We start from the raw sequence: 14,317 nt of genomic DNA on the forward strand, positions 1-14,317 counted from the left end.
TAAAGTGCTTAGCCTCCACAAAAGCACAGGAGTGCTACAGATCCACTTCCATACAGGGCAGAACTTCAGGAAGAAAGGGGTGGGGTGGGTATTATGGCTCCAAAGATAGGATTTTGGCTGAGTTGTGTTAGGGCAATCATTGGTGGCAGGAATGCAAAGGTGTGTAGGGACTGAGGGATAAAGCATGGACAGTCACCCCAGAGCATGCAAAGGCACAGGAGTGCAGAGGACTTAAAAGGAAGCTAAGGAGGTGGGCAATGGGTGGAACTGTGGTACTTTACTGAGAACGGAAGGAAGGAAAAGAAAACTATGTGACTTTCATCATCTAGATGGCATCGTGAGATTGACAAAATGAACTGTGTTAGGACTATATGGTCACTATCTGGTCTTTACCTTTTTATTAAAAATTATTTTCATTTATGTGTATTTATGAGTGTATGATGCCACATGTGTGTGTGTGTACCTGCAGAGGGCAGGAAAGGGCCAGTGTTGCATCCAGAGTTACAGGCTACAATGAGTCACTGGATGTAGACATCAAACCTATATTTTATCCTCTGAAAGAGTAGTGAAGTTTCTTAATCACTGAGCCATCTGGTCAACCTACAACCAGTATCTTACTGTCTGAAGTCTGGATTGGGACTTCAAGTGGAGCACTGATACAAAGAGCACCTCTTCAGCTTGCTCCACATGATGCAAACTGACCTTGTTCTTCCTATCACGTAACCTTTTTTCTTTTCTTGATTATAAGAATAGCCAATGTCTATCATATATTTGGTGATATACATACATATAATATAATATACATATAATAAATATACATACCTATAATAAAAGTTTCTTAGAACTCTTAGATCAGTAATTAGTTATGCTCTGGTGCTATTCCCCTGTGCCCCCGTGAGGTGTTGCAAAATGCACTCAGCTACTTAAAGTCTACTGTTACAGATACATGGTATGCAATAGTATAAAGCTGTACTAGGACAATCTCTTATTTGAACACTGGCATCCATGCCTGCTTGTGTGAAATCCTGGCCCTCCATTTCTGAGAACAATGTATTTTTATTTTCTCTAAAGATTTATAACATAAAACATTAAAGTTTATCTCGACAAAAGAAAATAAAGGTGGTAGGAACATGTAAAAAGAGACTGTAGCCCCAAAGCATTCCGTTTGTACAGAAGTAGCTGTTTTATAATGGAGTTTTAATAGTATGAAATATCTAAGGCATATAAGCCTTGTGTCGGAGGAGAATAGACTGTGTCTGTTTTAAATGCTCATGAAAATACATCTATAGTTCAGACCAAACTGGAATACACACACACCCACACACTCACCCCCCCCACACACACACATACACACCTGGTCCTATTTTGTGTTCTTATCTGACTTTCTGACTATTATTTATGTTACTTACATACATGTCTTTCCTTTGGATCGGGCCATAGTCCTGCTTGCTATTTGCAGTCTGGTCCTGCCAACTAGACTTGATGTGATTGAGTCATGGCTATTTTCCTTGTCAATTTGGAAATTTACTGGAAAGTCAATTTCCAGACACAACAAAGAACAAAGTTTTCAGAGTGGAGAAATGGACAAGTCACTGTCCCATCTTCAGGGACCTCCACAGTTCAAATAGGGAGACAAACATGGCAACAATCCTGACTCGATACTATAGTCGAACAGGGCTACTGGGGAAATAATAGTGGCAATGGAGAAGGGGGAGGGCAGGACAGTAATGGATGGTTCTTCACAGCAGGCTAGGCTGTGGACAGGTGATTTCCAAAGGGACAGATAAGCAGATGCAGAGAGAATCACAATGTGGTTTATCTGGGGGATGTTAGAAGATTGTCCTTTAGAGCGTGGAGGGGAGACATCATTTATAGAGCTACAAAGTATGATAGGGGTTTAGAATGTTCTTTTATACAACACTTTTCCACAAATTATCTTTGGTTGTCCCAAATGATTAGATTACCTTGCATTCTTCCATATATGATTTATCTCTCTAAAGAAGAGTATGAACTTTAAAGGCAGAATATAAGTACATATTCTCCAAGTGCCTCATCTCCTTCAGCACAGTGTTTAACATGTAGTGGGAATTGTGGGAATTCTTTAATTTCATCATCAGCTATTGTCCCAGCAGTTCTATGCCCAGTGTTTAGAGAGAACTTTAAGCATCCATTAGAAGAATTGAACAATGCTGAATCAAGAGAAAATGGAAAAGATCAGCATGTTTTGTAGAGATGTTCTGCCTTGGTAGTCTTGCCTCTAGAACACTTTTATTTGCTATTAAAAGACAATTTAAGATAATTTGTTTCAAAATGTCATATCTTAGCATATTTATAGTTGTCAATAATTGAATAGCCAACAGAAGCATAGATTTATAATTATGGCTATTGGATTTGCCTCTCAGAACTGCTTGTGGTGGCAACCTCTGCAGACTGGTCACCCCTCTCTTCTTGTATCTATTGAGCAGGATAATAGTTATATTCTTATGACATAGTCTTTCAGTAGAGTAAGTATGTTCTGGTGATCAACACTGATAGCTAGTGCAAAGAAATGGAGGGGAATGGGAGTGAAGATGGGGAAGTTAGCATTACCTTTCACCAAGATTATGGCAACCCAGGGTAATGACACCTCGTTTATTTTGGGAGAAGTTATAAAAGCAAAAAAGAATGAGATGTGAGCAACCAATCCAAGAATCTACTCCAATGAACAAAACTCACTGAGCTTCCTATTCATGCTGAGGGAAGAAAGAAAAATAAAAACCAGTATGATTTCAGGAAAGCTAGGCAGACATACACAGAGACAAAAAAAAAAAAAAAAAAAAAAAAAAAAAAAAAAAAAAAAACAAAGATAAGACTGAAGAATTTGATAAGAGTACATGAAGGCACTGGTGATAGAAGAAAAGATCAAGGCCTAGAGAAGACTCAGTCAGTGAAATGCCTGCCATGTCAGCATGAAGGCCAGTATAGTGGTGCGTGCTTGAAATCCTGACGCTGAGGAGGTAAAGACTTGAGAGTCAGTGAGCTCCTGGCCAGTGAGGGAACCTATCTCAAAAAAGGTGGATAGCATCTGAAGAATGACATCCAATGTTGACTTCTGGCCTCACCATGGAGATGCACATATGTATAGCATGTCAACACCAACACACATGTACATACATACATACACATACAAAATAAAAATAATCAAATAAAAAAGTCACTGAAGAAGATGGAGTGAAACACAGTAACACTTAGACTGTCCTTGAATGGTTATTTGTGGCCTGATGATTTCATTGGTGCTAACACCTGTTGCCATGTGCATTCAGTTTTGCTTATTGGTGGCCAAGGTGGTAGGTGGAATATGTCTCCTGTTCATAATGTCACTCACTGTCCATGCCCTTATCCTCTTATTTATAGGTGGAGAGACATGTGCCAGTGGTCTTGCTGTCAATGTTGTTTGTCTGGGAGATGAAAAGAAAAAAGAAAGAGCCATTGAAAGGACAGCAAGTCCAATTGTAACAGGCAGGAGGTGTAGAAATTCTACTTGCTCTAGGTGACTGAGTCTATACACAGAGAGATTTATACGACTACATTGTCATAAGAATCCATTTCCACAAAGCCAATTCACTTTGTCAGTGACCTATGTGTGATTTGTATTTAGCTGATATTTCTCTTGCTTTGGTTTGGAGACCCAGTCCCTTCCTGGTCTTCATTTGACAAACAGTCTAGATCCAGGCATGTTGCTATGTATCTGTAGTCCTAGCTACTCCTGAGGCTGAGGCAGGAGGATAGCTCAAGCACAGACATCAGGGCAAGCTCAGGAACAAGCTACAGACTCTATTTCAAAATAACAACACTCTCTTACATTAGTCTGGGGATGTCGCTGACAGCCACTGTCCCATCATGTGTCTCACTCTCCCCATCTTCTTCTTCTTCTTCCTCACTACTCTCTGATTCCTCACTGGAGGAGGAGTAATCAGTCACTTTCTTCATTGGGCGATTTGTTTCTTCAATCCGGAGTTCTCGTAATTCTTTAGCTAATGCCGTCAGATCCTACAAAAGAAAAGTTTGTAAGCACATGAAGTGTAGTTACAACCAAAGCTGTATCTCCCAGCCAGTCATCGCTTCAGCTTAAGCAACAAGAAAAAAGAAAGAAAGAAGCTCTATAGAGAACTGTGACAAACACAGTTACTGTATGGAACTAAGAAAATGATGTTTGTGGTGTGGAGAAGCTAAGAGATAGAAGATGAAATAAATTCAAACTTAGTTCAAAACCAGGACTAGACCAGGACTGACTGCAAGTGCATATGTATGTTTTAGACTGGGACTGACTATGCATGTGCGCATGTGTGTGTTAGACTAGGACTGACTATGCATCTGTGTATATGTGCATGCCGTGCTGTGTGCATGCGGATACATACAAACATTGTGTTTTCTTTTTATTTTGAGAGGGTGAGGTTGGTCACCCTCAGAGTTGAATGAGAAAATAAATGGGGTTAAAATTTGTCCCCCAATCATGGAATTCCTGTCCAAAGCCCCGATGATGGCCTTTCTTCTCTTATGAGGGCTACTGGACCAAAAATCTAGCATCAATCATAGAATAGAGCAGTTGTCATTCCCCAAAGAACAAAGGTACCACATCAAATAACAGCCCACCCCAAACCCTAGTGCTACTGAAAATTTAAGCCACAGGAATAAGTTAATCAAGAGGAAGGACAAACAAACAAACAAACAAACAAACAAACAATCAACTCTCTTCCAGAACGACAGGTGTTTCATTTTTAAATTTTAAATTCCAGTCACCTGGTAGAAACCCTTACAATAAATGCTGAAATGAATATGTAAACACCCAAAGGAAGAGATAGTTTTCCAGTTTTCCATGAGTGTGATGGAACCTTTAGCCTTATGGATGTGATGAGGCAGAACTTAGTCACCAGGCATAGTGCAAGACAGTGTGCTGAACGTCTGACTACCTGTAATGGACATGCTTTCAGAGCAAGGCAGAGGGAGGCAGTTCTGCAGAAGCATGGCCGCTCTACTTTGCATGGGTTAAACTGCCCATGGCACGAAGCATGCAAATGAGGAAAAAGCAATTTGACATTGGTCTTACCATTTCTCCCTATTTAGGAACCCATGTGGGAATCAGAGCATTCAGCGAGAGACAGGGGGTTAGGGAGAAAGAAACTCATTGAAAAATACTAAATCCCACATTTTTTTTCCCAAAAAAATAATTGGCCATATTCTCTCTTTATTTCATTCCAGAAATGTATTTGTCCAATTCACATGATGTATGATTAATTTCAGTGACATAAATGATGTGAAGTAACTGAGCTTGATTAGAAGAAAAAGTATGAGAAGCATGCAGAGTTAATGGTAATTATAATTTTGAGGCACCTGTATGCCATGGCATTGCTGTACTGTGGCTGCATGGCAAGCACCACTGTTTTGGTTAACACTCATGGTGCTTCACTGAAATTTAGGACATTCAAGCTGAAGTGAACAAGTCAGAGTCATTTCCTTTTAATTTCATGTCTCAAATGGAAAGCAATAACGTCCTGAAGCCACTGCACTAAGAACCCCATGAAGGGGAGGCTTCTGGAAATCCCAACTGCATGTTCTACTCATAAACACACTTTCTGGGGCTTTCCTATACATGCACACTCCCTCAAACACACAACCCCAGTCTCCGCCGTCTGTGAAAGTGGACATAGAGTTGGATCCAAAAGGCTTCACAACGTTTAAAGAAAACATACTGGGAAAGGGGCAACCCTTCACATGCACGTAGAATCTTATGCAAATCTATTTCTAATTTCTTAGGAAATGCACCCAAACCAGGAAAGGCTAATATCTAGCTTTCACCCTTCTGCATATTTCCTCTTGATTGCTATCGATACATTTGTCTTTGTCAAACAAAAGGAGTATGAAGAACATGCTAGATGGGCACAATGGGGACAAACTGTTGACAGATTTGTCAAGACTCTGAAAGCAGGAGGACATGGTGAACTTCCAAACTAGCAAAAATGACAAATTAGACACATTTATTGCATATTTAGATTTTTATAAGGTTAATACCATCAAAAAATATAACTAATATTTAAGACATTATTTATTATTTAAAACTACACGTTATTATAATTTAAAGAGAGAATATGGTTTAAAGGATTTTGTTTCTACTATCAAAATGTCTGAGTAAAATATAATACTACCACTATGACTCATTTAAATTAATGATACATTTTACCCCAGGCATGGCTTCTTTATCTCTGACAGTTCAGAACAAGATAAGAGAGAGATTTTCAAAATCCAATCTATTTAGAGTTATTAGTAAGTCCATAACCCAATAATAACTTTGAGAAAGTTCAATTTGTTAAAATGACCTGCAATTCTCTAAATACTGTATTTATCAACACTTTAAAATTATGACCTGCTTTATAATTTTGGTTTTAATCAGAACTTTTATTTCTGTGTTATTAAAAAGCTCTTTTCTGAAACATTAAAAATAATTGCAAGTCTATTTCAGTTTAATTGGTAGCAGCTTGAAGAGTGGAACACAAATGAAAATTTCAAGGTAGCAATAATGAATAATCAAAAGTAATACCCCAAAGAGAATTACTCTCCCATCGCCAGCAGCCTTGTGGCTAGCTGAACTTTTGTTCTTCATATTCTCATGATGAAGAAAATGGATGATATCAAAGCTGCAGGAAATAGACATGGTGTAATATTGTCACTGCTGGGTTTGGATGCATTTTCATACACTTTATTCTCTGACAATTCCAATTTCCTCCATATAATGAGCCTTTTATGGTAATTTATGGCTTGGCTGTCTCAAGCCTGCAGCTAAAAAGTATTAAAAGGGGAAATAAAAGTGCTTTTTAACATGAAAATATTTGAGAACATAGTAACTAAAAAGAGGTAGGGCAAAAATACTTCATTCTTTTTTCCTACAGTCCAATGTGAAGACAGTAGAAGGCTCTGCCCAAAGGTGTGTTTGATATAGCATTTCTTAACATTTTCATGATGTAACTTTTCATTCTAGTGAACTTATTTCAATGTCTTATTTCAATATATGCTCATTTAGGTTTCATTTTTTTGAAATAATATACTTGATTCAAATTTTACTCCAACTGGTTGAGCCATTAAACATAATTAGCAAATTTTAATCTGGTCTTTCTTTTATGTGTTGCACTTCTCCCCTTTATAGGAATGCTAAAGGTGTGACCCTGGGTGCATTACTTAGTTCAGTGGACTCGTCTGAAGGATAAGAGTCCAGCTTACTAATTATTACTACTTTTCAACCTATCTATGGGTGGTTTTAGATTTTTCTTATTTAGGTTAGGTAAAAACCTAACCCAAACATGCATAGACTTCATGCCACACAATTAGTTATGGGAAAGTAAAAGGTATCTGTTTTTAGAAGTTGTATTAAATAATAGTGTTCTAAAATGTCACAGTGCATTAGAAAGTAATGCTAAATTAATTGCCATCTTTTGGAACTTAATGCTATGAGAGATTAAACTCCTGAATTACCAATAATGTGATACGTTTTTAAAAAGATATTTAAAGACTTATTTGAATTTCATTCTGGGCTATCTAAGTGGGAAAACAGTTGCAGAAGGAAAGTCATATTAAAAGGTAGGAATGCAGATGGGTGACAGAGCTGAGGTCAAGATTTCCCAACAGTGGCCCAGGTGACCTCTTACTGTGAGGAACTGCACTGTGTATTATAGGATGTTTAGCTCTACCCTTTTCATGTATCCATAAGCTGCCAGTAGCTGTGCAGTTGATTTCAGATTTTGCTGAATAGCTCCAAAGTAAAAGCAGGGTAGCAATTAGGGCCAAGAGCTGCTGGGGTAGGCAGGACCATCTTCCTGTGTTTTGAGTGACCAAGGGTCAGAGCTGTCAGTTCACTGAGGGCATTTGATCTGATACACAGTCCCAGGGATCTTGGCATAAGGTTGTCTACCCCTTCATCTCTTACATTTTTGGTTATGAGTCTAGACTTTTCCAGCCCTACCCCCTCATATCTATCTGGCGTAGTTGAGCATAACATAAATGAAGTGATTTACAAAAAGTATGGAGCATCCAGGGTTAATCAGATGATACCTAGGAGAGCCCTTTTCCTCATGGTAGCCACCTCGATACCAATGTCTGGACCCTTAAGTTGTTCATATTAATACTACTTTATTGGCAGCTAAGGTACGCAGTACCAGAAAATTTTCTGTCTTTACCTGCTTTGGGTGACTGATAGAGTTGGGATAGTCTCTCCACCCTTCTTACTACTATGGGGGAAAAGCTAGGCCATGATGCAGAGTGATTATGAATAGTCCCTTGTGTAGACGTGTGGGAGACATTACTTTGTAAACAGCAAGCCCTTAGCCAGGACAGTGACTTTCTCAATCACTATGAACAGTGCAGTGGCCACAGCTTTGGTGAAAAACAGCTTCCCAGAATCAAGTTCCCTACTTGCTCAAATCTGAAGAATTACTTTCCACTTTAAAAGATACCTTTGTACACCGGCCTTAAGGACCCTAAACAATCTCTGGGTAAAGGCAGGTAGATATTTTTATCCCCAGAAATCTGACTGAGATTATGAGACTTATCCTAGTGAGCATTCATTGAGGGGAGCCAAACTTCAAATGTGGCTTGCTGATCCCCAAAGCTGAGGCTTTTTCCATATGATTCCCCAAAAATGGACTTTGCAGAACTACAGCCATGAGCCTCACATTCCATGCATCTGGGACTCTGCAAGGCCTGCCTGTTTGGGACCACTGCACTGTGCTGTGTTCATGCAGGCCTGACAGCAGTGAGGGGGCCATCCTCAGCTATCTACAAGGGACAAAGCCATGTGCCTTTCTAGTAGAAAAAATGTCTCCAATGTCTCCACAGATAAGGAACTAGATCACTCACCTTGCCCCAGCCCAGTAGTGAAGGGTTATGTTGCTTGTGGTGTTGTGACTGCCCCACAACATTAGTCTAATAATACCTAGTGGCTCCTTGTTCACAAATCACACACTATAAGTTTGAGGCGTGCTAGGATTATGTCTCTTTGCTTTGTTAGTAAAAACCACTGAAAGCCATGTCCTAGCAAGGACGCTGAAAACAGGCTTGTTATTAGAAAGTGCTGGAAGGAGAAACAATGCCATTAACAAAACACTGATAGCCCTTGTTTGCCCAGTTGGGACATTGGGAAAGCAATACTTTTGCTTAGTGAAGGACCTAAAGCTCTTTACGGGTGCATCTGAGGGTCTTGAGCTGGCTTCTGTTGAAGGGACTCTCCTCCCCAAACAAGGCTGCATATCCCAGGGCTTTTCCCTTAATCCTGCTGGCCTCCTTTCCTCTATGTCAACATCGGGAAATGGGTTTCATAGCCACATCTTGTGAAAGCATGAGCAAGAAAAAGCGATACTGACCTCATCTATAGCTTTTTTATAGCTCTGTGACAAGAGGGACCCAGTCCAGAAGAGTCCACAGGTAGGGAAAGCCAGAAGAAAAGAAGCAGGTTAGACACAAAATCAGCATTGTTAGTTGGAAACTAACACAGACAAATGGACAAAGAGAAGCTCAAGCCATAGCAATGCAACTTCCCTTCATTATTGCTTAGCATCCTCCTCATTTTAAGATGAAAAGAGCAGCAAATGAGAGACATTCATTCAAGGACAGTGTCTCAGAATGTTTAAATTAACTTTCTACTTTGAGTCAGCATGCTCTTTTTCCTCCTCTCTCTCCTTCCCTCCCCTCCCCTCCCTTCTCCTCCCCTCCTCTCCTCTTTGAGTTTCATGTATCCTGGGCTGGCCTTGAACTCAGTTTTTCAGCCAAAGACAACTTTGAACTTCTGATTCTCTTACACACTAATATTAAAGTGTTATAAAAATAAAATATTAATTTTATGCGGTGCTGGGGATCGAATCCAGGGCTTCATGAGTGCAGAGTGAGCACTGAACTATATCCCATATTCATTCATCATTCATTCATTCATTCATTCAGTTTTTCTTTCTTTCTTTCTTCCTCCCTCCCTCACACTCACACCCTCTCTCCCCCCTCTCTCCCTTCATTCCTTTCTTCCTTCCTTTCTTGCCACAGGTCCAAAGGAAACTGCATACCCCCAAACTCAGGCACCAGCCAGAAGGGACAAATGGCTATCTATGGTGTCTACTAGCCTTCCAGACTCCCTTAGTGTCATAGATACCTATGGCCCTTCTCAACCTGTCTCCTACCCCAAACTTCTCCAGCTCATGGTCTTGCCTTCTTCCCATTCCTATTCCCATATAGCTGACATTTCAGCCATATGCTCTCTTTTGTCTTCCCCTCTTGGCCCCCCTCTCTCTAGGTCTTCTGCCTGCACTCCCTTTGCCCTCTCATTATCCCTGCCCTACTCTTGTGACACAGTCCAGTCTGCTGGCCATGTTCAGTGTACTTTCTCTCCCTGCTCTGGACTCTTCCACATGCCTCTGGCTGTATTCTCCATCATATCTACAGTAGAAACTGTCTCCTCAACTATATCATGGCTTAGTCAGCCCTCAGTTTATACCCCTGATGCTGAAACCCCCAGTTTATACACTTGGGTCCTTCATGTTCCAGCAATGAATCTGGATTTCAAGTCTCCAGACCCTGTGTCACACCACACTTACTAAGTTTTGGTGCAGAAAAGACTAGTCCATAAGGCATGACAAGTAGTGAAGAACCAATCTGCTTCCATCTTAAGCTTAAAAATTTTCTTACAGTAAAGATATGCTAGGTTCATTCCTCTTTGTGATTAAATCTGTTTCTCAAGGACTGGGCTGTGCCCCACCTGTAACCTTAATTACAAATGGTTCTGAACTGCCTGTTCCCGAAATGGCAACCATGTCTGTGTTTCAAAAAGTTGTTTATAACCATCTTGTAACCCTGACTTTGTTTCAAAAGGTTTGTTATGACTACCTTGCTATGACTACCTATTGTTATGACCACCTTGTTATGCCTACCCTGCAATCATGTCTTTATTTCAGGAGGTTGTTAGGATTAGCTTGTTATGAGGTTCTGCTCCTGGAATCATATCTATTTTGCCCGCCAGATTCACCCTACCCCTGAGCTATAAAAGCCTCATCTTCCTCACATCCACTGCTGATCGATCTCTCAAATCCTGACTGAGGCAGTCCATGTACACAAATAAAAAAGCTCACTTTAATTAATTTGGCCATGATGATTTAAGTTGGTGGACTTTCTCTTCTGATCTTTGGGATCAACAGTAGCAGATGTCTGTGATGTTAGTTCATATGAAAACCAGTGTGGGGAATGGATGGCAGCAACTCACAGGAAGAACATAAGTGTCCCTAACTGCTACTTCTGACATGTTTATGTCAAAGTGCTGAGCAAATATTGTGGGATGGTGTGAGCAATTTGTCTTCCTTCCTTTATTTATTTTTTTTTACAGGACTGCTGGTGAACAACACAGCATTCAAAGTCAGTGGAAGAGTAGCAGGCCAAGTTGTATTCAGTTCTCCCCAGTCATATATGACTTCCTTCCAGATGCTTCTACCATACAGTGTTTTTATTGATCCATCAAGGTTTTGCTTTCAGTCATGAATGTAACCCCAACTACCTTATTTCAGGATTCTCAGGTAAGTGAAGAGATGAAAATTGTTAGAAAAGCACTCACAGCTGGTCGACTAGGCCGGGTGATGTCTCTAGAAGATTCCTCAGGTTTCACCTTGGAAGGCTCATGAGGGAGCACAGGTGATCCTTCAGACTTACTGTTGGCTAGAAGAAAAAAAAAAAAAAAACAGGGACAAGAAAGACACGACATGACCATTAGAAAAGGCTGCCTTACATTCTGAGTGAGTGACTATGGAGGGTCTACTCACTAGGCAAATCCATATCTATCCATGCAAAAACAACAGTCACTCAAAAAACAAAGTCAGACAAAAAAAAAAAAAAAAAGGTTTGAGGCCGAGAAGTCAACAGTGAAAATGAAAATGTATGGTCAAGTAAAGTGCTTATTGCATATTAGGCACAGCACCAAATGCTTTCTCTGTCGATTATTGCAATTAATTAGCACCAAATGCTTTCTCTGTCGATTATTGCAATTAATCTTTGTTCTAACTCAATGGTGCAGCACTATTTTCTTATTCTCCAGACTCAGAGATGATACCCTTAGCCCAAGGTGACAGTGAAGCTGTGGATTTAGTTGGGATCCTTTCTGAATTTCTAAAGTCCCCTTAATCATTGTTTCAAATTAGCTTATAAATTGAAATTTAGGCTTGTTTTCTTCTTTTATCATCTATTCATCAGAACAGGCTATTCTGAGGAAGTTTCTGAAGAAAGAAAAGAGTTTCATTCAATGGAATGATTTTAAAAAGGGACTGAAAAGTGATGTGAGACCTTAAGAAAGAAAGAAAGATCAGGGAGGGGTTGATAAAGGTAAAGAACCTGGGAATTGAGGTGTGGAACAAGGATGGGGAGGCTCCCTGCAGCCAGTGATAGCAGCCACACCATTTATGTCATAGGTAGAGAAGCAGGGAAGCTCACAATCTCTTGTTTGGTTTGAAAGTTGTCTTTCTCGGGTACTCATAACCAGAAAAGTAGGGGATGAAGGAAAGAATATAAGAGTTAATTCCAAACTAGGTCTGAGAATTAAAATGGTATGTACAATTTGACTTTCTTTATGATTTTTTTTAAAGATGCAAAGACTCCAGTGGGGGGAAATTTTTTTCTAGGGGGATGGCAGTTTTCTAGAGTAAGAAAATGTATGTCTGAATCAGTGCTACAAAGGCACATGACACTCTGGTATAGGCCACTGGTCTCAGAGGGATACTGAGTCAGTGATGGGACAGCCCACATCTCAGCTCACAGTCATGGGTATCAAATGTTAGATTTCAAGCTTTAAAATTTTGGATATACAGAGACTTTACTAAATTGAAATCTAGAAGATTAGTAGAGGAGGTAAATTATGGTTGTGTCTACTAAGGAACTGGTGGTTTTCTTTAGGGAGAGTGACTTACCAGCATATTCTAATTATCAAATTGTACTTCAGAAAGTCTGGTATTACTTACTGTGAACAAATTTATCCTCTGAAGAAGGTGACTCAGAAAGAATGTATTTTGACTAGTTAAAATAGAGTTTTTCTAGGTATTATTTAATTGTACTATAATCTTTCCATAGGTTTCTTCATTAGTGACAACTAAGCAATGATGAATGCTTTAAACTAAATATTAGGCTATATTTTTTACTTATCTAATGGGAACAACCAGAAGAATCAACCATATGCCTTAAGGCAGCAAAGGGTTTGTCTTCTCTCTCGTGTATTTATTTTATATTGACATTTAGGAAATTTCATTTTGAGAAATACCTAAGGTTATGATGCATGCTTGGGACCCTGAAAGAATTGTTTGGCACCATGGGAACAAGGCAGAGGGGTGCATGAAACTGAAAATGAGGGATCAAAGGAAATGGACATTTGGGGAACTGGAAAGTTAGTACATTTTTGCACTATGACTACTACTGGATATTTTCCTGGATTGTTGTTTCTACTGATGTCATATGCACAATTAGGGATGGCAGCCCAGTCCCTTCAGCAGATACAAGCACAAGACACCAGATAATCTTTAGTTCCACACAACGGTGGCCATCTTGCTGTCAGAGTTGGAAAGTAACCACTCCTTTCTGTCTGTGGCTTTCCTCCTAGGAATAGAAGTATGGGGACAGTTAAGAGAACACTTACCCCGAACTCTGGTTCGTTCACTAGACCCTGCTTGTGACCCAGGCTGAGAGCCTCCTTGGGAGCTGGGCTGGGAGCTGGGAGTGCTGGAGCTGGAGGAACTGCCACTGCTGGTCCTCTGCAATGGACTCTCCAGGACAGGCTCTGTTCTGCGGAGGTCAGGATTGCTGCATGGACAGTAGAACACAGTGGCTACATGTCAGCATCCAAAATATACAAGACACTCACTTAACAAGTCAGTAACAAGAAAACAAACAACCAGACTTTAAAAATCAGCTGAGGACCTGAAGAGACATTAAGATAGAGACACACAACAAGTCATATACAAAAATGCTCAGCATTACTTTACACTTACTAAAATGTTTTTTTTTTCATAAAGAGGAATGACAGCCATTGCTGCTGAGGGTGCTGGGAAGGAAATCCTTGTCTTCTGTTGGTAGGATGCAAATTAGCAAAGTCATTATGGAAGACATTATGGAGATTCCTCCAAAATTATAAACAGGGCTGCAACATGACCCAACAGTACTGTTTCTGGTTATATATCTAGAGGAAATGAGGTCATTGTGTTGAAGAGATGGATGCATTCATTGGTGCATTATTTGTAGCAACAAAAGATAGAATCAGCATATATCCACTGATGCACAATTG

The 14,317-nt window shown here is 39.9% G+C and overlaps 1 protein-coding gene across 11 annotated transcripts in view; it reads right to left on the bottom strand.

Moving 5' to 3' along the window:
• Positions 1 to 14,317, bottom strand: part of Tnik (TRAF2 and NCK interacting kinase) — a 369,052-nt gene that overhangs the window by 39,753 nt on the left and 314,982 nt on the right. For 8 of the 11 annotated variants that reach the window (XR_007834625.1, XR_007834624.1, XR_007834626.1 and 5 more), the window contains 4 exons: positions 13,673 to 13,836; positions 11,612 to 11,712; positions 9,387 to 9,410; positions 3,842 to 4,029 (listed from right to left, as the gene is read on the bottom strand). Coding sequence is in view for 8 of the 11 variants with exons in the window: in XM_051185885.1 (XP_051041842.1) it covers positions 3,842 to 4,029; positions 9,387 to 9,410; positions 11,612 to 11,712; positions 13,673 to 13,836 (477 nt within the window). In the remaining 3 variants the exon portion in view is untranslated. The remainder of the gene's footprint in view (positions 1 to 3,841; positions 4,030 to 9,386; positions 9,411 to 11,611; positions 11,713 to 13,672; positions 13,837 to 14,317) is intronic. The other 3 variants (XM_051185891.1, XM_051185887.1, XM_051185882.1) reach the window with 1 other exon arrangement.

The sequence above is a fragment of the Phodopus roborovskii genome, unplaced genomic scaffold, assembly GCF_943737965.1.
Source record: "Phodopus roborovskii unplaced genomic scaffold, PHOROB, whole genome shotgun sequence".
Classification (NCBI taxonomy): Eukaryota; Metazoa; Chordata; class Mammalia; order Rodentia; family Cricetidae; genus Phodopus; species Phodopus roborovskii.